The sequence below is a fragment of the Protopterus annectens genome, chromosome 6.part0, assembly GCF_019279795.1.
Source record: "Protopterus annectens isolate FY-2018-M chromosome 6.part0, PAN1.0, whole genome shotgun sequence".
Lineage (NCBI taxonomy): Eukaryota > Metazoa > Chordata > Ceratodontiformes > Protopteridae > Protopterus > Protopterus annectens.
Genome location: NC_056737.1, coordinates 1,527,372,404 through 1,527,398,124, shown reverse-complemented (window position 1 = coordinate 1,527,398,124; position 25,721 = coordinate 1,527,372,404). Strand labels below are relative to the sequence as shown.

At 38.8% G+C, this 25,721-nt stretch overlaps 1 protein-coding gene across 2 annotated transcripts in view; it reads right to left on the bottom strand.

The window, feature by feature from the left end:
* MARCO (macrophage receptor with collagenous structure) overlaps positions 1–25,721 on the bottom strand; it is a 503,950-nt gene that overhangs the window by 215,654 nt on the left and 262,575 nt on the right. For both annotated transcript variants that reach the window (XM_044074990.1, XM_044074989.1), the window contains 2 exons: positions 3,306–3,350; positions 2,437–2,544 (listed from right to left, as the gene is read on the bottom strand). In XM_044074990.1, the coding sequence (XP_043930925.1) occupies positions 2,437–2,544; positions 3,306–3,350 (153 nt within the window). The remainder of the gene's footprint in view (positions 1–2,436; positions 2,545–3,305; positions 3,351–25,721) is intronic.

Below are 25,721 nucleotides of genomic sequence, written 5' to 3'. Positions count from 1 at the left end.
CAGAGTATAGGCAAAGAGAAAGAAATAGAGGGCTCCTTAATGAAAGACCAGCACTAGTAGAGTTTTTAATAGAATCTAGAACAGAAGCTGCCATTAAGAAAGGAATAAATAGTAAAGCATATAAAATATCTTTATCAACTCTACACTGCCCTTCTACTGCTTTTTTTTTGCTAACTCCTGTCCCTTTACTCTCTCTTCTCATGCTACAATATGTAATTATGCTAAAGATGATAGTATTTAGATAGTCTAGGTAGTGTACTTCTTTGTAATCTAGTTTTAGGTTTCAATGTTTTAGTTCTTTTCCCTGGTCTCTCTTATTATTTATCAGGTTCTAGAAGTTGTATTGATGTTTAATAGAATGTATTTTAGTTTTTCCAGTTGCCTTCTTTTTTTTGTAATCAAGATGCATTGGTTGAAGTGTTACAAGTCTGTAACTTGTTATTTGTAACTTGTTATTTGTACTCATTATAAATCTCTTATGTCCATATGTGGAGCTTTTCTCCCCGGGCCTCTGCTGAAAATGGAAATATATCCAGTCAGACTAGCCCGGTTAACAAATGTAAAATAAAATAATAAAATAATAAATATATATGATAATTATAAAAATCAATCAGAGGAGCTTAGAAAGGATTGGGAAGAGAGACTGGATAAGCAATTCACAAAAAGACAATGGGAGGATATATGTGCATCTCCCAAATATGCAACAAAGTCCAGAAGATTTAGGATCTTTGCCTGGAATGTTTACATAGGTATTTTTATACCCCAAGTATACTTCAAATAATTTTTCCTCAGGTGGTTAGCAAATGTTGGCAGTGTGACAGGCAAGAAAGTGCTAGCTGGGAACATATTTATTGGGAGTATAATGAGCTGACAGACTTTAGGGATTCCCTGCAAACCGCTCTGTCAGACACGCTGGGCGAGCAAATTGGACTAACTGGGGAGATGATTTTTTGAGTTATGATACAGAATCAGAACTGCCTAGACATAGCGAAGCCTTACCAAGTCTAATTATGGTGGCTGCCAAAAAGCAATTACTGGAAAATGGAACACAAAGTCTAGACCAACTTTACTAGAAGTAGTAAACATAGAAACAGAGATAAAAACAACTGGAATTGAGATGTTTAGAAAAGAGAAGGAGCAAACTACATAGGTAAAATGGGAATTGTGGGAACAATATATGCATAGCATGACTGAGGTTTAAGAGGCAGGATTTGAATGAGCCATATAATGCTTAACTGACAACGACTGGATGGTTTATAAGTGATGTATAATGTTTGCAACTACAGTTGTTTCTATGGTGTCTGTGATGTAAACTGCAACTAAAGTGATATCATTTTGTATGTTTTTCATTTATATAAATGTAAGATTGCTTTTGTCATATGCGAAAATTTAATAAAGATGTTTGTAAAAAAAACAGAAAAGAAAAGACTTCACTATTGCCATCCTAGTTTTAACATGCATTTAGAAACTCTGTTTAAACTCACTAAACATAATCACATCATCTCTGGGATATATAATAAAATACCATACATTATTATTAACCTTTTTGTAGAACTGTGTTTTAATGCATTGAAGTAGTGCCAGTCATGCAATGAACACCTGATCACTTCTCCCTTAAAAATTGTTTTTGAGATATTAACTTTGTCAAGCTGTTGTCCTGTTAGTCAAAGATTCAGAGCAAATTAACAGTCAAAGTAATTTCAGGTTTGATTTTAGTCTAATGACATCATTCAAAATAACTCCTTAATTTAACTGTCATTCAGTCAGTCATTTTCTAATTCCTGCTTTATACTTTTCAAGGTTATGTGGCAGTCAAGATACTGTTGTGACAAGCAGTGGACATGGCTTAGAGGCATTTCAGGATGCAGTGACAGTCCATATAAGAATGCACATTTGCAGCTATGGAAAATTTAGAAATATCATCAATTTACATGTCAGCATGTCTTTAGATATGGGGAGAAATGAGGGGCCCTGACAAAAACTCATGTAGACAAATGGAGGCTATGCAGACCCTACACAAAAGTCATCCCAGCTAAGAACCAGTCAGGAGAACCAAGCACTGTGAAACAGTGATGCAAACCAATATAGCTCTATGCCACCTTGCTAATACCATGTTATACCACAGTTTGTGTCTGATTATTATAACTTGTCAGGTGTGTTGTTGACTCATTTTTGCATTATATGCCACTGTTTTTATTGTAACTGCTAATTTGAGTATTCCGTTAAAACAGTTAAAAATAAAGTATATGGGACTAGCCATACATTTTTTGTTGCTTATTTTTTTTATATATTCGATAAATTATTAAGGGCACTGCAGCATACCTGCTACATTTTAGAAATAAATAAGGCCAATTATCATGTCGTTTCCATCAGGAAAAATAATTCTGATATACAACTAGTACCAGAGCATTACATTAATAAACAAATGGTAGTTACCTGACAGTCCAGGAGATCCAGCATATCCTCTCTCTCCTTTTTCACCTTTACTGCCCATAAGACCAGTGTCTCCTTTACTTCCTTTAACTCCTGGTACACCTGGAACACCTAGTTAGATAACCAGAATAATGCAATACTCTTAATTTAGTAATGCACAGTATAATAATACAGAACATATGATGTGAATATGTGTTTATATGTCTGAGAGGTGCTGCTGGTTATAAGCCGTAATGAGGTCACTAATAAACAGCCACTCCAAGCATGGAGCTCAGTATGACCTCATCAAGAACTCACATAGTTTAAGTGTCAAAAGTTAAACTATGCATACTCCACAGATATGTTATCTCCATTAAACCACATTTCGCTTGAGTAAGGGCAATGGGCCAGATTCCAAAAGAGCTGCTTTTAGTGTAAGTGACTTACTTCAGTTTAAGGCCTGTCTATAAACAGGCTTATTATGGGGGCCAGATTCCCGGTCTCATCCTGCTGTCACTGAGAACAAGTCTTTTGGAATTCGGGACTATGTGCGTAAACAGAATAATGCCTATATTCAAAGACAGATGATTCTACATTTTGCAATGAAGAATCTCGATCATGTGATCAGCTGTTCTTCTTTTCACATCCTGCTCTGCTTTGTTTCCTTCCCACCGCTTTCATCATCCTCAGGTCTCATCACATTGTGTGAAACAAAGTATACATTCAAAACAAGAAAATAGTGTGCACACTTTAAAACATACTGATACTTGCCTTTATTGTGTTATAAAGCAATTCCTGCTTTTCAGCTTCGAGAATTGGCCCTTACTCATATTACATGACACAAATATACACAATATGTATCTCATTCATTTTTATTGTTATTTTTGTTTTACCTGAACTTCCTTTTAATCCTGGTTGACCAATTGGACCTTGAATGCCTAAAGTAAAAACATATTAGAAATTAAATTACGTTTTAACGTGTATTGGTCTACTACTTATTAACGAAGCAGTCTTTTTAGCTGAAATCTAGATGAAACCATTTCCATAAGTGTGCACTATTAGTTGACGTAATAAATAATTATCAGCACATTTTACTTTGTAAATGTAATGAAACTTGGCCTATTAGTCAAGCAGGTATTATAAAGCTAGACTGAACAGTGACTGTATAAACTTTCAGGGATATACATAATAGTGCACAGTTCCATAAATGCATTCTGAACACCACATTTATGGAGCTGTCCAGCATTGTCTCAGTTCATAGGCATGGCTCATGCTGATGTCAGACAGTATAAAGATGACAGCCTTTTGTATGGATAGGTGTACATAGCACACAGTACTACAGATGGGCAGAGTCACTTCGTGGTATAAGGGTGCTACACAATGCAGCATGAACAGCTGCTTAATAGGATATGCCAGGTATTCATTAAGTATCCATTCTGATTGTACCTCACACTGCCATCTTCACACACACAGATTCATAAAAGGTCTGTTTTCATTTGGCATGACAATGGAGTTATGATTCTTGCCAGCATATGATAATGATGTGATCTGGTGACGTGAGTTCTCATTGGTGGGGCAAAGTATAGTTGTGGTAGCAAGTTTAGCTGAGAACCAAACAGACTTTTTAGCTTGCATTTTTTTTCTGCTGTGCAGCAGAGTGCTCGCTTTTCCTTTAATTTCTTTACATAAACACTAATGCAGCTGGTTAGCCCTATTTGCTAATTAACTGAGTAGAACAGAATATATTTGGATCTTTCAAACCAGTCTGGGAAAAAAAGTCAGGCTCACATGTTTAGAAAACAATGTGCTGTCATTACTTAAAACAATACCTGGTAGTACACACACACACACACACACACACACACACACACACACACACACACACACACACACACACACACACACACACACACACACTCCTGCAGACAGCTATTAGATACAGCACAAGCAGACAGCTATTAGATACAGCACACACACACATGCACGAACGCACACACGCACGCATGCACGCACACACACACACACACACACACACACACACACACACACACACACACACACACACACACACACACACACACTGTCCTGTAGGCAGCTATTAGATACAGCACAAACTTCTGCAGACAGCTATTAGATACACACACGCACACGCACACACATGCACACATGCACTCCTGCAAACAGCTGTTAGACACAGCACACACACTCCTGCAGACAGCTATTAGATATGGCACATACAGAGGTTTGTTCCTCCAGACAGCTATTAGATACAGCACACACCGAGTCTGTTCCTGCAGACAGCTATTAGATATAACAAACACACTCCTGCAGACAGCTATTAGATGCAGCACACACACTCCTGCAGACAGCTATTAAATGCAGCACACATAGAGTTTGTTCATGCAGGCAGCTATTAGATGCAGCACACATAGTTTGTTCATGCAGGCAGCTATTAGATGCAACACACACAGAGTTCTTAAATGACTGGAGCAGCATACACACACCTTCTGACTTCAGGATAACTTACTCATTTGTTCCTGCTAAATTCAGCAAACACAGAGTTTTCTAACGCTACAGTTCTAAAATAAAGATAAAATGAACAGAGCGGCATACACACACCTTCTGACTTCTGAATAGGGGTCTACTATACATGATTGAAATTTCAAAAAGTTGATTCCCATATGGCAGAGACCATATCATTGACTTTGAAATTTTGAACATCTTTAAAAAAACAAAAAAAAAATCAAAACGGAACAAAAACTTGCCTACAAGTTACTAGCAGGGGGCAAGACTCCCTGTGCCCCCCACACTCCCTATAATTTAAATATACCAACTGCAAGATTGCACTACGGTGCAAAAGATGGAAATCTTCCCATTCCGCACTATACGGAGATGCCCATTTTGCATGATCGAAATTTCAAAAGTCGATCATATGGTCTCGGCTATATGGGAATTGGCTTTTTGAAATTTCGATCATGTGTAGGGGATCCCTGAATAGCTTGCTTGTTCGTTCCTGCTGCCAGCTAATAAATACTGCAGATACAGTTCTAAAATAAGAATAAATCCAGCAGATACAGTTATAAAATAAAGATAAAATGTCACTCCTGCAGATACAATTCTAAAATAAAGATAAAATGAGTGAAGCAGCATACAAACACCTTCTGAATAGCTTGCTCATTCATTCCTAAATAAGACACACAGTTTTCTAGCATAGAACAGAGTGGCTGGCCAGAACTGAACTGACTTGGACTTGCAATAACAACAAAAAGGAGTAAAAGAAGCGTGCATGTCAGATAAAATATTGCAACTGCATGGGCCTGTTAGTGAATTTTTTTTACTCTTTTTTTTGTTACCTGGTCTGGAGGCCGAGCCAGTTTCTCATCCTGACCTGCAGACTCCGCAAAAACTTAAATTGTGCACAGCTGCCATTGCTACATTCCCTATTTCCCTCCAAGACAGTTCAATCTGACCGAGTCCAACTGGCAGTAGCTGATGTCATCATGCATGCCCCTGTAGGCTCGTGATATGTGGTGACATCAGCCATAAATTTAAAGTTGTAATAAAAAAAAAAAAAAAAAAAGAAAAGAAAAAAAAATCGTGAATTAAAGGGGCCACTTGGGCATTCCTGGCACTTCATTATTTTGCCCTCAAAACTGGTAAATACCGAGAAATTCAGTGTGGTTGACAGGTATGAGTGGCTTCTGATAAAAGGAAAAGGGGGTTCACTTTTACCGAAGAAAGTCAAGATTCTGAATCTGGATGGGAAGATGAAGGGACAGATGCAGGGTATTTTCCATAGATTTCTGCCAGACAGGGGAGAACATGGTATCTGAATCTCCCTGAGGGACTCATTTTCTGTGAAGTCATTTCTAGAATGTGCCAGCATTTTCAATGGGTGAACATTGAGATTTCTCAGTCCATAAGAAAATATTATGAGCGGAATTTCCAGAACCTTCATCCATCCCTCAGTGCTGTCAGCATTGGCGGAGGTGTTTGTCACAGCCTGCAGCCTTTCTGATAGTCTGCTGCTCCTAAGAAAGTAGATTGAATGTTTAAAGTTTCTGAGTCTTTCGAGGTTTTATACATGCATCCCAGACTTGTCCCAGTGGCTACAGCTTTAATTAACCCAGCTGCTGCTAAACATTTGGTTAATTCCAACCCTTCCCTTTAGACAAGGATGGTAAAACAATTGATAATTATGGAAAAAGGGTATGCTTCTGCATGTTTCATTTTACAAACTATGAATTGTCAGGCTCCTGTGTTAAAGTTTATTTTGACTAATACTGAAAGTAGGAATGTTTTATCTGCAATTCCTTCTTGTGAGGAAAATCTGTTTTGAGTGGATTTGTTTATTCTATTTCACAGACCACTGCTCATTGTTTAATGTGTTCTTATGATTTTGTAGATACTTTTTCCAAGGCTGTGGCCACTGGTACTGTGTTGTGGAGATTTTCCTGGCTGCATTCTCAGAACCTCCCAGAAATGTAAAAAAAAAATAAAATTTAAAATTCTCCTTTGGGTAGAGAGTTAGTTTTTGGACCATCTCCTACAGAGGTTATCAAAAAATTGGATGAGGGGGTAGGCTCATTCAGGGAATCAGATTCTTCTGACCTCCTTTTCCAAATTTATTCTCTAACACCTCATCCAATTTTGGCAAGCAAGAAAATAAACAGTCAGATCAAATGATAGTAAGCAGATGTTTAGAGGTTGGGAGGGTGGCCTAATGGTTAAGGTGTTTGCCTTGCAAACACAAGGTACAGGATTTGAATCTCACAGGGGATAATTGGCTAGGCTTAAAATGGCTCGCAAGGGCAGTTAGCCTAGTACTAATCTATGATCCTATGATCCTATGAAAACAATGGCAAAGAGGTTCAAAACTGAAACCAGGAACAAAAACAAAGTACACTCAAGTCAGAATGACTATATAAGGGACCATATTCCCCCCACAACCCACACAGACCCCAACCAGGGAGTCTGAATCTCCATTTCTGCTTTGACAACAGATACGTCAGATTAACGGGTTCTGAAGATCATTCAACCAGGTTACAGATGACCGGTGGAAGAAATTCCTCCCCTCCAAGGAATTATTCCAAATCCACCAGACCAAAGATCTCTGTTTCCCCCATCCTACAAAACATGCTGTGTCAGGGAGTAATAGAGACAATTCTTCCTCGCTTCTTCCCCGTTTGGGAAAGAATGTTATTCAAGGATGATTTTGATGCCAAAGAAAGAAAGAAAGAAAGAAAGAAAATGCCTGGAGGCCAGTTCTAGAGCTTTCTTTCCTAAACTACTTTGTGATAGTGCCCAAGTTCAAAGTGCTGTCACTTCACAATCTTTTACCCCTTATTCCTCATTTGAATTATTTTTTTAGCACTAGATTTAAAAGATGTGTATCATCCCATACCTTTTCATCCAGATTTAAATTGTTTCTGAAGGTTTTGTTTGTCTGGCTCATGTTATCAATTCTTGACCTTACTCTTTGGATTATTCTTTCTCCAAGAGTGTTCACAAAGTATGGAGCTCCAGTTATAGCTCATTGCAGGCTACACTCTACCCACATTTTCCCATATTAAGATGACTGGCTTATCTTTGTAGTTTTTTCAAAGTGTCAGGAATCACTCTTTTGGGTGAGAGATCTTTTACCCAAGTTGGTATTCCAAGGGAACATTCAAATGTCAAACACACAGGATTATGTTCCTGTGGTGTCTGCTAGACACCTCAATATAAACAGCTTTGTTTTGTCAGAAAAAAAAAAATATATATATATATATATTTATATATATATATATATATATATATATATATATATATATATATATATATATATATATACATATATAAAAAGCTGATTCACTTATGGCCGAGACCATATCATTGACTTTTGAAATTTTGAACATCTTAAAAAAAAAAAAAAAAAAAAAAAAAAAATTACCTTCACATTACTGGCAGGGGGCAAGCCCTCCTGCACCCGTCATACACCCTGCAATTTAAATATACCAACTCCGAGATTGAGATGGAAATCTACCCATTCCACACTATATGGAGATACCCGTTCTGCATGATCGAAATTTCAAAAATCAATCATATGGTCTTGGCCATATGGGAATTGGCTTTTTGAAATTTCAATCATGTGTAGGGGACCCATATAAATAAATAAATATATATATATATATATATATATATATATATATATATATACATATATATATATATATATATATATATATATATATATATATATATATATATATATATATATGTATATATATATGTGTGTGTGTGTGTGTATAGATCTGTTTCAAGGGTTTTTAACTCAGACTTCAGTCTCTGCAAAGGAATACTTTAGGATTCTGTGTCTCATGGCATCTATGATTCGTATGATACCCCTGGCAACACTCCACATGAAAAAGATGCAATGGTATCGAAAGTCTTTTTGGTTCTAGCAGCTGCATCCATTATCTTTTCAAATTCCTATTCCTGGATTTTCCAGAAGAAATATCACTAGGTGGAGATGTGAAATATCCCCCTTCTCCCTCCCCCCTGCTTCAAAGCAGTCTGTTACCACAGACACTTCAGACTGCTTGGAGAGCAGTATCAGGAGGGATAAAAGTATAAGGTATATGTGACAACAAGGGCAGATGCAAGCACATAAATATAAAAGAGAAGCTTACTCTTATCAAGGCACTCGACTCTCTGAATCATCTTTGGTCTTTGGGGCCTCTTCAAGTTGTTAACGGACAATAATACAGTGAATGTGATCTAACCAAAAGCAAGGGGGGAAACAGGTCTTATCCCCTATGCAGACTAGCCATGTTAGCTTGGGATAGAGCTTTACAGCACAATCTCATTCTATGGGTATCCTACATTCTGGCAGACAAGCTGATCTGGACAAAGACAGACCCTCATAAATGGAAACTTGATCAAGAGGTTTCACAGATTTGATCCATCTGTGGGGAGTTCCTCAAGTATACGTTTTTCTCTACTTTCAACAATCAGCTGGCAAAATTCTGTTCCAGGACTGCATGCAAGAAGTGGAAGACCGATGACTTTCCTTTCCTTGGATAGGAATGTTCCAGTGTTTTTCCACCCTCCCACTAATGCTAAGAGTACTTCTGTAGATTCAGAAGGAATCTCCCCAAGGTCATTGTGTAGACTCTCTTTTGGCCCAGGCAACAGTGGTTCTCTGTTCTTTTGGAACTGGTCAGAGGCAATTAATACAAGCTCCCTCACAGAATGGATCTACTCACACAAGAACAGAGTGTTTGATACATCCTGACCCCAAGAAACTTCAATTGAGGGCTTGGATGATGGTATCTTAATTCCTTTTAGCCAACTGTTTACTAAAGATGTGTAAGAGATACTTAAGAAGGCAAGAAAACCTGCTACTAGAAAATCATGTATAAGTAAATGGAAAATGTTTTCTAGTTGGTGCCAACAGCATAACCAGAAACCATACAGAGCTAGTACTTCTTTGGACTTATAAAATTTGTGAGTTACTGTCCTATGGTCTTTCTGCCAAGGTTAATTTGTCAGCTATTTCAGCATGTCTGTCCATGGCTCCCCCTCTTTCAATGCATTCTCATGTGAAAATGTTTTTGAAAACTTTATTACATAGGAAGCCTCCTAGAAAAATAGCCGCTACTCCTTGAGATTTTAATTTTGTGTTAGAGAAGCAAACAGTTGTTCAATTTCAACATGTACATCTATCTGAACTGAGTTTTTTAACATGAAAAACAGTTGTACTGGTTGCTTTTATCTCTGCAAGAAGAGTATCTGAGCTCCTCTTATGATGAGTCAACCTTATCTCATCTTTTCACAAAGACAGTGTTTCTTTGAGAACTAATCTTTCTTTTATGCCTTAAGTAGTATCTGAATTTAATTTAAGTCAAAGTATCCATCTCTCTATTTTCTTTCCAGACCCTAAACATGAATGAGAAAGGATGCTTCCTACCTTGGTTGTCCACAAATATCTCATGACAGATCAAAATCTTTCAGAACTTCTGATCAATTGTTCATTTTTTTTCAAGGTAAGAAGACAACCTGTGTCAAAGCAGACTAAACATGAGCAGATTTTCTTTGCTTCTATAAAGTGATTGCACAGAGGAGTTTAGCAGTGCCCTGTATAGATGTAGACTCCTTCAGCTGACATTTTCTATGTAAACGTACTCTTGAGGATTCAACAGTACTCAGTTGTGCAGAGGGCAGCCAGTTTGTGCAGTGACAAGCACTGCCCAAAGAGTTGTGTTAAAGACATTCCTTACTTTATATGTTCACAGCAACCCAATCACCAATAGAAAAGATCCTGTTGCCATGGATATGAACTTTCCCACTGTCTCTGTTTTCATCTTAGTGAATATGGGCATCCGGAGACAATGTAGAAATCGCCACATGTTCACTGACAACCAGCTAATTCTCCAACAGACTGATAATGCACCTGAAAGATGTATTTTCACAAAATCATGGGAGTCAAAGCTCTGACATAAGAGATGATGACACATTTGAGCTTCCCCACATTCAAATTACCATAGGCAAAATCCCATACCACGTCCTTGCATGCTATAGGTCCTTGTCTGTCCCAGCAAACCCACAACACATATGTAAACTTACTGGAGACACTCACCATCCAACCCAATACCATCTTCATGAGAAACTTTAACTACCCTACTATTAGCTGGGAGTCATATATGGCATCAAATGTGCAGACAGAGTTCTGGACTTTGTAAACACAAATTCCCTGGGTCAGATGGTCCATATGCTGACTGGATCTCAAAAATATTGGGTCTGGTCCTCACTAACATGGGACAGTACTGCACACCCCCTAATGTAATACCTTCTCTAATGAGGTCTGATCTTAAAATGGGCTCTTTCAGAGTAAAAATAAAACCTGGAACCCTGGCTAATCCTAGAAGATTCAGGAACTACAATAAGGCAAACTTCCATCTATTAAGTGATAATCTGGCAAAATTGCAAGCCATCCTAAACTTGCCAACCCTGCTACTTATGTGGAATTGTTCATAGAAACCCTATACAAGTATGTTAATACCTAGAATGAGGCAGCTATACCTACCAGGAATAATTATAGAATTGACTCAAATAACACACCAATCTAGTGGAACCCAATATCAGTCGGCTGCATAACAGAAAGAAGAAAATCATGGCAAAAAATTAGCAGTCTTGCTACCCAGCAAGATAAACAAAAAACTCAGTGGATAAAGTCCACAAAAGCCAAATTTGAGGTGAATCTAACCTCCCAGCCTAAGGACAACCACAAGGCATTCTTGAGATATGTCTGCAACCTCAAAGGCAATGTACAAGTGTGCACAGAGATCATTGTTACTGGAGCCACCTACACCAAGCTGGAAGATATAGCAAACACTAGCAAACAAATTCAGCTATAACTTTACTCTTCTCCACCAAGCTCCCCTCCAGGAAATAAAACCAAATATAGCTCCACCAACTACCAATAGGGGAACAGGTCCTCAGTGTCTAAGGCCAAGAATACTGCATCAATGGGCCACAACAATATCTCAGGTTGCCTCTTCAAAAGCAAGAAACACAAGGTAAAGGGTCTTTTAGAATCACTGTTTTACTGTAGCCTAATTTTGTGCCTCACAAATGCAGAACTGTAACCATCATCTCCCTGTACAGGAGCAAGCCATCTCAGACCCTGGAAACTACAGGTCCATAAACCTAACTTCCCCCATTTGCAAAGCCATGTAAAATTATTATGAAAATGGTCAACAATAACTTAGGAAACCTTGAGACATTAGACCCAACCCAGTATGGTTTTGTTAAGAGCAGGTCATGCTTACTCAGCCTGATGGACTTTGAGAAAGTTACCAAAGCAATGGATGAGGGCAAAACAGTTCACACTGCCTACTTTGGCCTTATCAAGACTTGGGTATTGTAGACAAACTCATGAAGCTAGGTATTAACCCTTATATCATTGAGTAGATAACCAGCTGGCTCATAGATAGGACTCAGGTTGTTAGAACTGGGGAGTCTACCTCTGCAAAGAGGATGGTTATCAGCAGGGGCCTCCGGGATCAGTCCTTGGATTTCTACTTTTTGCCATATTTTTCTCGGAGGTTAAGGTCAATGTCAAGGGCATCAGGTTGACCAGATTTACAGACAACTGCAAATTAGGAACAGTCATTAAATCTCCTGCTGACAATGTTTTCCAAGAAGGGCTGACACAGACAAATAACTGGTGTCAGAGCCACAGACTAAAACTAAATGCCAAAATAATTACCATAGAGACAGCATATTCCTCAAGTCAACCCAGTAGTCAAGGACTTGGGAATGCAAGCTGACAGTAATCTGGCCTTTAACCATTATGTGTCTGTGATAGTGAAGAAGTCATTTTATGTTGTGCAGCTTATAAACAATAGTATGGCATTCGGGTCAAAGGAGATCATTGTTCCACTTTATTCAGTACTCTTCAGATCTACTATTGAGTATGATGCCCCTTTTTATATGTACATGACCAGTCACATCCAACAGATAGAATGTCTATAAAGGTTCCTCACAAAAAGAATACAGATAATAAATAGCATGCCCTTTGCATACTGCCTCAAAGTCCTGCCTGTGAATTCTGTCTTCTACAGGCTCTAAAGGGGCTATCTCTGTCTGGAATACAAGACATCCTTGGACCCCAGTTTGATGGGCCTCCTACCTATCCACAAATACAATAGCACCAGAAGTACACATTCTATGGACTTAAACCTTGCCTGTGATATAAATAAGACCTGGTAGAGACAAGTATGCATCTCAGAGACTACCTCTTCTTTGGAAGAGGGTATGCATCCATGCAAAGCAGAGTTCCTCCCTAACTTTATTCAAGGGTAACTTGGACAAGTGGATAGGGCACCAGAAATTCAACCCTGGCATTGTTTGGAATGGACAGAGTCAGTCTATGAATGTATCATCACCCTAGCCCCAACTTACACTACCAAGGTATATTTGGGTTGCATAGCTAGGCTTATAAATGACTCGGTGGTTGTTAGCCTAATACATACCTATGAACCTATTTCCAAATGGTTCTTAGGCTATTAACTTTTTTTATTCCCACCACAGCAAAACTATTCCAGGTAGGATCAAGGGTCACTTGATCAGGACCTTGAATTCATCTATAGCTTTTTTGATAAGGTTGGACTCTATAGATATTCTAGAAGTAGTAACTTTATCCACTGTACATACTTTTATAAAACAGCATAAACCAGATTCCTTTTCCAGGCCTAAGACAGACATTGCTAAGACCGTGCTCTAAGGATGCCTGGACCATTTCCTGTTCCATCTCTCAGTTATTCTACAGTATGATATCTATCCCTACAGCTCAAATACAGTTCTGTAAGTAAACTTAACATATCATTAGATATTTGAATGATCACTGCTGTAGCAGCCACCCCCTCCCTCTACCTCCCCTTGCTTTTTGGTGTTTTTTTTTTTTTTTTTTTTGCGAGGGTGTGGACATGTATTGTTTTCCCCTAGCAAATGTCTTCTCAGAGCCTAGCCTCCCTCTTTCAGCTAGCATGAAAATTTTGAAAGGCTTGCTGCTCAAACCTGTCTTTTTAGTCAGCTTAGCCCAAGATGACTAATGGTTTGGGTGTGTGGAAAGTGCCCCGAAGATTTGGAAGCTGGATGGCTGTTCTGTCCTAGGATTCAGGCTAGTACAGTGGTGATCATGCAAATATCTTCTGTTGCATTAAGTTTACTTACATAACAGTACTTTCTGTATCACCAGACACTCTATCAAACTGGTTTATTGCCTATATTTAGAATGTGCTGTATTGCTGTATTGTGTACTTGGTATAATTTGTGTTGATTTGGTTATGATTAGCTTTAGAACCTGTTAATGGATAAGCTATCCTGCTCTCTTGGCTACTGCGATCTTACTGTAACTTTTTCATTTTTATTACTTTTTGTTTCACTATTAAAGGAGTCAAAGCTTACCAAATATTGCTGTAATTTGAAAGATTATTTTGGAAATATAAATGGTTTGTGATCATCCAATTCAACTTATGTAAATAAGCTGTTAAATTAGATTTGATAGAGTTATTGTGTTTAATTACAATTTTTAAAAGATGACAATCAGCATCATTAAATAAATCTAATAGTTCTTGGCAAATGCTAATCTTTGCTAGTACCATTACAAGACTAAAATATTCTCAGACCTTTAAGAATGCATTTTGACTGCAGACATTCTTGCAGAAAACAACCGACCTATTGTAGGGAATGACACTTTTGCACTTTTGACTCAAAATCACATAAAAGAGAATTCAGAGCCACCAGACACTGATGAACACCAATGAACGAACCTTTAATGTGAAGCGCTTTTCGTCTGCCAAAGTAGGAAGACTTCTTCAGACAAGTTCAAAATAGTTAATACAAGTAATTTAAACTAAAAAAGGTGCCAAATCACCTGTGTAATTAACAATCAAGTTACAGAAAATCAACTTAACATCTAACAATTAAAATGACATGAAGTAAAATACTCGTATATTGAAATTAAAATTAACAACCACACCACCATGAAAACAGTCCCAACTTCGATCCAATACTCTGCATTTACAAATTAATAAAAATAAATATATGTTAGGTTGATTTTCTGTAACTTGATTGTTAATTACACAGGCGATTTGCCACCTTTTTTAGTTAAAAATTACTTGCATTAACTATTTTGAACTTGTCCGAAGAAGTCTGCTTACTTTGGCAGATGAAAAGCGCTTCACATTAAAGGTTCGTTCGTTGGTGTTCATCAGTGTCTGGTGGCTCTGTTTTTTCTACAGTTTGTTTGTGCCTTTTTCAGATTTATTTGACTAGTCATTTGTCCATGGCTACAGACAGTGTGTTGAACACCTCTACTGAGTTTCCAGCACAGTCTCCTTTGGTCCTGGTTTCCGGTGTTTCCGAACTGGGCAATTTGACACAATTGATTCAAGCTATGAACGAGAGACTGGACACTTTATCAACTTGTATGGATGTTTTGTCTCAAACCACCACCATTGTGAGACTGAAAGTGGGTCCGGTCCCTAACATAGATAGAGTTGAACCGAATAGAGTGCATGAAGCTAATCGGGCAAGAGATATTGATATAAGCGAGCACACTAGAGTCAACGGTAAGATAAAAGAGGGTGTCTCATCGAACAAAGCAGTTACTGAACCTTTCTCGGGGATTATTGGACTCCCTGACCTGTCAGAATGGCTGTATGCCTAGCCGTTGTTTGGTGACAATGATGTTGGAAAGGTCAAGGAGCGACCGTCTGGAGGAGGGGGACCGCTAATTACCAAACTGAAGGACTTTGACCATAAATCGGTGAAAGCTAAAAAGCTTCAACTAGAGATCCGCTACTTCTAAGAATGTAGGAAGCAGTGAGTAGTCCCTAAGGGTCTACGATCATGGCAGTACTCTTCTGGGTTGGAAGAAGGGACCCCCTTTTACAATGACCTTATTGCTCTATTCAATAGACACGCTGCAGAGCTCATGGAGGTTATGATTAAGCACTACAGTAGAGCTATCGAGAATTTATCTAAAGATATTTTTGAACTAAATAAGGAAATCAGAATGCATGGGGACTTCCTCAGATACCAATATGAATACAAAAGGGTGTTTTCATCGATAGAGCAGCAGATAAGTAAAAACACAGGAGTCAAATAAAAAAAATTAGAGAGACATTAACAACTACAGGAATGGAGTAGCGTACCCGACCCTGCCCCCTTCACAAGGAAGTTATTATTTTGGTCAGCCAAGTACGCAATGTAGAGAACAAGTCTCTAAAGATTTGGATGCTAACGCTGGGGTTTTGGGTGCTAGTGCCAGTAGTTGTGATATTAACCTACTGGAGGATGACTGGGGTGAAAATGTGAATATAGATTTGAGTGAAAGTAGTAATGTAAAGAACGGACAAAAGGGTAACACTAGTGCTGACAACCGGAATTCTTTTTCCAACAGAGGCCAGAATCGCCAGCAGAGATACAATACGAGGGGCAAGGAGGAGATCAACAGATTCAACAGGTAATGGAAAAACCTGCAGTCTTAATATAGGTGGAGATTTTAAAATGTATAACTTTTCAAGTTTCACAGTGGAACTGGAGCTTTGTATACTTTTTAGTAAGGGACTAACATTCGTACCTGCAGATCGTTTTAGTTTGCCTATCATTTTAATTGATTTGAAGCTTTATAATTGCAAATTGAACCTGGCTTTGTTGTTTGGAAAGGAAAACTGTTTGGACATGTCCTTGAGGGTGGCAAGTACATTTAATCCGCCCTTGTACCCAGTTTTGTCGTTATTTGAACACATGTGTGAGGTTGATTTGAGGAACTTACATATTGAGAACAAAAGAAATAGCGATGTCAATATAACAGAGGGTGAGATTTCAGCTTTGAGCCTAATTAAATCCCTACCAGTGCGGTTGTTAAAGCCCGATAAAGGAGGGGGATTAGTGATTATGGATAATGGTGAATATGAAGGAAGAATGTTAAAAGTGTTGGATATTGAAATTTATAAAAAAATCAAGTATCAATGAGTTGAACATTGCTTACAAAAGAATTAACTCTTTTTTTTTAGGGACTTGTTTATTGAAGGCATGGTTTCTATAGACACATTCAACTACTTGACTAACTTGACTAACTTGGTTTGTTCAAACTCCACAAAAACCTTCACAACCCCCCTATGAGGGCATTGGTTAATGCAAGGTTGTCTATAACATTTGCTTGTGCTAAGTATGTAGACTGTAGTTTAAAGAAGTATGTAGTTAGGGAGGAACACATCTGCAAGGACTCGTGGCTTTTTTAAAGGCTCTAGACGACCTTGAATTTCAGAACAATGTTATGTTCGTAACTATTGATGTGGTTGATTTATATTCTCCATTCCGCATGACATAGGTGTGGATTATGTGGTAGAAAGAATGTTGTATTATGGTGCAGACATTAAGAAAGTCCACCTGATCCAGGAAATGATGGACATCATTTTGAATAACAACTATGTCATGTTTAACAGTGAGATCTACAGACAAGTGGTGGAGGTTGCGATGGGTTCTCCATGTGGGGCGAGTTACGCAAATTTAGTGTTGTCCCACTGGGAACGTGAGAACATGTTTGAGAGAGAAGTCAACAGAAAGGTGAAATTGTACACTAGATTTTTGGATGACATCTTTATCATGTTTGAAGGTAGTGAGAATAAAGCACAGTTGTTTGTAAACGACCTAAACAATAGTACACCCTTTCGAAAATTTACCTACACCTACCACAAAAACACCATCAATCACCTGGGCATACAGTTAAACAAGGACTTATAGAACAACAGTCACACAGCTAGGATACACCAGAAACCTTCATATTCCAACACTTTACTACACTACACCAGTTGTCATCCTTTTCACCAGAAAAGATCTGTGTTGAAAGGACAGTTAGTGAGGGCAGCCAGGATGACAACTGAGGATATAAGTTTTGTTGAGGAATGTAGATTAAAAAACATGTTCCTGAGTCATGGGTATCCTGAAAGTCTGGTTCTTGAATTGTTGAGTGAAGTACAACATAAAAGAAACAGAGGTGTTTATGCCCCTATTCTATCTAAAAAGTTGCAGAGGGCACCAACAGACCACATTCTGGAAGTTAGTGGAAATAGGAGGTACAAACTCTTCCAACTTGGGTATGGAAAACACACAAATTGTAAGTTTACCCAATTTTAGAACTAGTTTCATTACTCCTTTTTGTATCGAAGCAGGTGCTATCGGTCACATTCTGAAAAGGAACTGGAACCTTTTGGTATATGAGAGGGAATTAGTTGATAAATTGGGTGCCTACCCTACTATAATGTTCAGAAAGGGTAGGAACTTAAAAAGTATTGTGGAAACTAACCCTAACAAGTGTCACAGAACTGAAGGTACTTACAAATGTGAGTCTTGTAATTATTGTGGATACATTTGTACAGGGGCTGGTTTAAGAGTGAACCATAGCGAAATTAAGTTTAGAGGTAGGTACAACTGTAATTCAGTCTGTGGTGTATTTGGCTTCCTGTCAGTTGTGCCCAGCATTCTATGTTGGGAAGACAGACAGGAAACTTAAAGAAAGAGTATACAAACACATTTACCACATAAATAAGAAGAACAACACTAATGCTCTAGCACGACACTGTAACTAGTACCCCACACACCATTTCCTTTTTAAAGTTATTGACCAAGTCATTGTTGACCTAAAGGGTGGACCACAGCAATTGTTATTAGAGAAACATGAATTAGTGTGGCAGCTCAGGTTGAACTCGTATTCTCCACCGGGTTTAAATGAAGTTACTTCTTTATCTTGTATACTGAAGTTGAAAAGTTTACTTCGGTAATGAATTATAGTTATTTTTATTTACCTTCCCCTTTTTTCCAGTGAAGGTATAATTTGTTTGCCTACACCTGTTCATTTAAATTAATTTAAATTAGGTTTTACTGTATTGATTAATTTGTAAACCTAGAGTACTGGATCAAAGTTGGGACTGTTTTCATGGTGGTGTGGTTGTTAATTTTAATTTTAATGTACGAGAATTTTATTTCATGTCATTTTAATTGTTAGATGTTAGATTGATTTTCTGTAACTTGATTGTTACACAGGTGATTTGGTGCCTTTTTTAGTTTAAATTACTTGTATTAACTATTTTGAACTTGTCTGAAGAAGTCTGCCTACTTTGGCAGACGGAAAGCGCTTCACATTAAAGGTTCATTCATTGGTGTTCATCGGTGTCTGGTGGCTCTGTTTATTCTATAGTTTGCTTGTGCCTTTTTTCGGATTTATTTGACATACAAGAGAATTATTATCCTTGACTCCTGGTTGGTAAAATTCTCTCTATGTATGCCATTGCCCTCACTGCCAAAATTCAAATTGGAAGAAAGCAAAGTTGTTTTTAGGACAATACATAGATTCATAGGTTAGTACTAGGCTAACTGCCCTTGTGAGCCATTGTAAGCTTAGCCAATTATCTCTTGTGAGACTCAAACCCTGCACTTTGTGTTTGTAAGGCAAACACCTTAACTATTAGGCCACCCTCCCAACCCAACCTATGAACACTCATTGTGAGGACTCAGGTTTGGAGAAAACAAAAGTTATTTTAAGGTCTGTTATAATAATACATGTAATTCAGCCTTAATGGATAACACTGAAACCTTTATTATGTCCTACTGTTGACAGAAGGTGCTATAAAAATAATTAGCAGTGTCAGCTATGCCTGAAGTCAATATTCGTGATGAAGGTACCTGTGCATTATCTTTTTACTTAGAACTTGATATTTTGTTGGAACTTGACCTAGTAGTGACATTTGCCAACATGGTATTAAATGCCTGGGAATAAAAACTGTCCTTGATGTCCAGATACAAGGAGATAAAAACACAGGTACATTTCATTTTATGGTGTATAGGAAACCTGCATACACCAATACTTTTTACATGAAAAAAAAATCATCCCAAACTTATGAAAGAGAGTAGGATGAAGGGCAGGCTACATGTAACTCATGAATGATATCCTATGACAAGGACTTCACTACTTAGTTTGAATTGTTAAAGGTGATGCTTGTATGCAGTCTATGATCCCAAAACAGTGCAAGTCATTCCAGATGTTGTGTTGGTTGACAGAGATACATTACATGATTCTGTATTTAAAACAGGATTAATAGTGTCTAGCTGGCTTTGAATCTGTTTTTGTTCTAGAGCACACTTAGGATAGTTCACAAGTTAAGACCTTTTTAATTAATAATTCAAAATTTTTACAAGGTAGTTATGACTTGTACTGCAAAGTTAGGCAAGTACCAAAATGTGTTTATAAGAAAAACACAAACTTTAGATCTCTGTTTAAAAATAATGCACTGATATCTCCTAACCCATGAAAGGCACACAAATTAAATGGCGCTTACCCCTGTGACTTTTGTAAATAATATAAATGTACTTTGAAGAGATCATATGTAGCTTTCAGATAGTGTGACAAGACATTTCTTGCAACTAAAACTTTTGATTGCAACTAAACGTATATTGTATTTACAGCTGTTTATGACAGCTGTGATGCCTTTTATATAGGAAGAGACTTGGAAGTTGGAAAATTGTTTCAGCATGTTCATGCTATTAACTATTGAAAGAAAACTCATACTCTATACAGATTCTACCACATTTAATAACTTTAAAAAGTTTTCCTTTTTTTATGCTTTAAATTGTGGAAGTCAAATAGAAAAGTGATAATACCAACAGTGTGGATATTAAAAAAAATTATTATGCTGACAAGCTAGAGTTAGAACCACATGTGTTACAGGCTTCAGTGAAAGTATAATATTAAGTGTGTTTTGAAAAACAGAGCAAAACCTTTAATTATATTCATGAGTTTTTATTCTTGTACTTTATTTACTTTTTTATTTATTGCACTGATATTGATATATCTTTAAATGCTTTTTAAAAGCAAGTTATTTTCATGTAATTGTTAAGTGATCACGTCATACGTTAAGATGTCATATAATAAACTGTTCATAGGTTCATATGTTCATAGGACAATGCTAGGCTATTGGCCCAGAGGCCTTTATAAGCATAGCCAAGAATTTTGCCAGTGTTCCCACAAAGTCAGCGTCTGTTTCCCTTGTCCAGCAGGGACACAGGTGTGATCCCAGGGGTGTATTTTCTGTTTTCCATCCAGTCGTCCAGCTTCCTCTTAAAGAGGGTTAGTGAGGTACTCTGCTTAGCATGGAGAGGGAGTCTATTCCACAGATGGGGGAGTCTTTGGGACACAAATCTATCCTGCCAACAAGTTATATTAAAGTCACAGATCAATTTGAGGCCTTGCATGTAGGTTGTGCGAATGGAGTTTGACTTATGGATATGCAGCAACTCCATCAAGGCTGGGTCTGAGATGGCCTTCTATGACAGACACAGGTCACCTCTGAGCAGTCTATACAAGACTGAGTAGAAGGACAGGGCTTTTAGCTTATCTGTATATAATAGGTGTTTGAGACCCTGAAATGTCCTGGTCAGGAACCTCTGTGGGTTCTCCACTGTTGCATGTGCTTGGCAAGGTACATGCTGAAGGGGGCATTGTACTCAATAATGGGTCTGATAAGGGAGGAGTACAGTGATGTTATGACCTTCTTGTTCCTGGATGAAATACCCTTACTTATGTGGTGGGCCATGTAGAAAGCCTAGCTTTCTACAAAGAAAGATGGTTTTAATGGTTAAGGTCTTCACCTCCCATGCACAAGGAACAAGGTTCGATCCTGACCTCTGACCAATGCCTGTTTGGAGTTTGCGTGTTCTCCCTGTATCTCCATGGGGTTTCTCCCATGTCTAGTTGCCCAGCCTGGGTTATCTAGGGTAGCTCTGTTAAGCAAAAGCTGGACAAAAAAAAACAACCAACCTGTCAGACATGAACTGAGAATTGTTACACTTAATGTAGGTTTACTGACAGGACACAGTTTGGAAGTGAATGACATGATGATATGGAGGAAGCCTGACATCCTATGTATCCAAGAGATGAGATGGAAGGGCAGTGCAGCAAAGCCACTTGGCTTGGGATCCAGACTCTATGTAGGAATTGTGGTGAGAGAGAGGCTTCAGAAGGCTGTGAGAGGGATATCATCAGAAGTGCAATGCTAGGGCAGTATTCATAATCTCAGCCTATGCCTCACATTAGGGTTGTGATAGTGAGGAAAAGAGTGCATTCAGACAGCAGTTGCAGGACCTACTAGATAAAGCAGGACAACATGAATTGGTGTTGATAATGGGTGACTTGAATGCACATATCATGAAAGACAGAACAGGATATGAGGACTGCCTTGGTCCACATGGGTGGGGCAACAGAAATAAAGAAGGAGAAGCCATTCTAGACTTCTGTCTGGCAAATGCTTGATAATAGCCAATACATGGTTCAGAAAGAGAGAGAGTCACAAGATCACATACAACAGTAGCCAACGTGCAACTCAGGAAGACTTTCTCCTAGAAAGGAAAAGGCACTGGGGTGGAATCCATGATTGCAAAGTCATCCCCAGTGAAACAGTGGGCCCACAGCATAAACCACTAGTTGCCACAATCAGCTGCAGCAGTGATCAGAAAAGGTTCTAAGATCAAAAGAGACCAGGATGAAGACCTGGAAATTGACTAGAGAGAAAGTACAGCAGTTGAAGGAATTACTCATGGCTCTAGCACTCCCAAGAAGAGGAGGAAATAGGTAGAGTTGAAGAAGAATGGAAGCACCTAAAAACAGCATGCGTTAGGACTACAGAAAAGATATGTTGCTGAGCCAGGTATGGAAATAAGATGCATAAGGAAAGCTGGTGGTGGAATGCAGAAGTCCAGGAAGTCATCAAAAGAAAGAAGGAGTTCAGGAAGAAGTGGGAGATAGAAAAGACTAACTAGGCTAGGAAGGAATACTGGTTAGCTGACAAAGAAGCTAAGAAACAAGTTGTAATAGCAAAGAATAGGACATCAAAGGCACTCTACCAATGTCTGGAAAGTAACTTAGTAAGGGGCACAAAGAAACTATATCAGGTTGCAAGGCAAAGACAGAAAGATAAAGAAGATAGTCAGACACCCTTTATAAGGGATGCACAACCTGCTTACCAGTCCACAGGGCATCAAAGGCAGATGGAAGGAGTATTTCCAGCAGCTTCTGAATGAAGAAAACCCCACAGAAGCTGTACTGCCCCAGAAACAGCCTACAATGAGAGAAGAAGAGGAGCCCACCTTAGAAGAAATAAGAACAGTACTAAGGAAGATGATGTCAGGGAAAGTAGCAGACTCAGATGAGGTCACAGCCGATATAATAAAGATGCTGGGTGAGGTAGGGGAGAAATGGCTCCTGAGGGTACTAATAGCAGTGTGGAGAGAGAGGTGTATCCCAGATGACTGGAGAGTAAGCATATTCATGTCAGTGTACAAGAACAAAGGCGACATACACAACTGTGGGCAGTATTGAGGCATCAAACTCCTACCACATTGCATGAAAGTTCTGGAGAGGGTGATTAATAAATGGATATGCAAAGTAGTAGAATGTAAGATGGGAGATGAGCAGTTTGGATTCAGATCAGGATGCAGCATAACTGACCCAATGTTTGTATTGAGACAGATACTTGAGAAGAAGCTAGTGATGAGGAGAGAGTCCAACTGTCATTCCTAGACTTGGAGAAAGCATATAACAAGGTCCCATGAAAGCTGATCTGGGCAGTACTACAGTGATTTGAAGTCCCAGAAACATTGGTAGAATTAGTGCAGGCTGTGTACAAGGACCCAGTGACTCAACTATGAACAGTGTTTGGCCTCACAGAGGGATTCCCAGTGGGAGTGGAAGTATACCAGGGTTCAGCTCTGAGACCACCACTGTTCATACTGGTGATGGACTACATTAGCAAACAGGTTGGAGGTGACAGATAAACAAAGCTGCTGTATGCAGACGATATGGCAGTACAGGCAGACTCTGAGCTAGAACTTCAGCAAATAATAGGAGAATGGAATGTAAATCTGAAGGCACATCTAGTGAAACTCAGCACAGATAAGACGGTGGTAATGGCAGCAAATTGGGGAGATCAGAAAAAGCTGAGAATAGAGATAGAAGGGAAGATAGTGGAACAGGTAAACAGCTTCAAGTAGCTGGGAGGGGTGGCTGAGGAGAAGGGTACTCTAAATGAAGAGGTCAAAGCTAGAATAAGAGGGGCTGCAGCCAACTGTCAGAGTACCAGTTGTAGTCTATGACAGAAGAATGCCAAAGAAGCTGAAAAGTAAGGTGTACAAGACAGTAGTGTGACCAGTACTACTGTATAGTACAGAAACCTGGGCAGTAAAGGCAGAACAGTTGAAGAAGCTAGAGGTGATGGAAATGAAGTGCTTGAGAAAGGTGGTAGGATGCACACTGTGGGACAGACAAAGAAATGAGGACATAAGAGCAGAAGCCAAAGTAGCTCCAATTGCAGAAAAGATCAAAGACAACAGATTACGGTGGTTTGGGCACATGTTTAGAAAAGCAGAAGACAATCTGGTGAGGAAGATTTGGGACAAACATGAAGTAGGTAAGAGGAACCGAGGACCTTCAGCAAAGATAGGGTTACCACCTGTCCCACTTTGTGAGAGACAGTCCCTCTTTTTGGCAGATGTGTCCTGCAAAAAAATCGAAAAAATGGCAAATGTCCCGAGATTTTAGGACAAAAATATTTCCTTTATTTTCTTTAATAGTTGCATAAAACAGTTATTTTGTATCTGAAACACCTAAATGTTATAAGAAACAGAATAAGCAACTCAAATGCTACAAGAATAAGCTTTTATTTTGGCAAAAAAGTGAAGTTCTGTCCTTTGTACTTGTCATGGGTATGTTTTTGCCCTGCAAAATCTGATGTTTCTACAAAAAATGTCCCACTTTGGGTATTTGAAAAGGTGGCAACCCTAAGCAAAGAGGTAGATGGATTGGGAGAAAGAAGATCTGCGACAGTCAAGCATGAGTGTTGAAGAAGGCAGGAGTGTGGCACTGACTCAAGAGAGCTGACAACAGTTACACGATACTCTGACCCCATGTAGAAAAAAAAGGGGGCTGATGATGAAAGCCTTCCATACAATGGAAACAACATGGTGGTCAAAAGTCAGGTTGCTATCAATCTGGGTGCCCAGGTCCCTCACGACTGATTGCATTCTAAGTATGTTGTTATTGATGTGATAATTAGGGGGAACAGCATTTTCTCCAAAGGAGATAATGATGCATTTCTTGGAATTCAGTTTGAGACCATGCTTCTGGCAACAGTCATTAGTTTGGGTAAGGCCATCTTGGAGAATGTTCACATCACTACAGGAATTTAAGACAGCACCCAGCTTGTAGTCATCTGCAAACTTGGTCAGCCACAGACCACTAGCTTTGGTTTGCACCTCAGAAAAGCATATCCCAAACAGTAGAGGCCCCAAGACTGATCCTTGGGGTATGCCACTCATTGCAGGTCTACTACTAGAGGTGGCTTCCCCTATTTTGACTGAATGGGTTCTATCAGTTAGCCAGTTAGCTACCCATCTGGTAACATATGGGTTGATGCCTAGCTGAGAGATTTTATCTATTATGCCCTAGTGGAAATAGTGTCTAAGTCTTTGGCTAGGTTGAAGTAGGTGGTGTGCACCATCTTCCCCTTGTCCATGGCTTTGAGATTGTGCCAGTTAAACTTGGTTGACTTCTTCAAAACAATCTCCATTTGGCAAAATGGTGGGGGGTCAAGCATTTGGAGGTTGCCAATGTCCTTCTTTATAAGGTCCATGAAAATGCATTCCATAGCCTTGGAAATCAGGATAGTTAGGCTGATGGGCCTATAATTGCCTGGGTCTGTGGACACTCC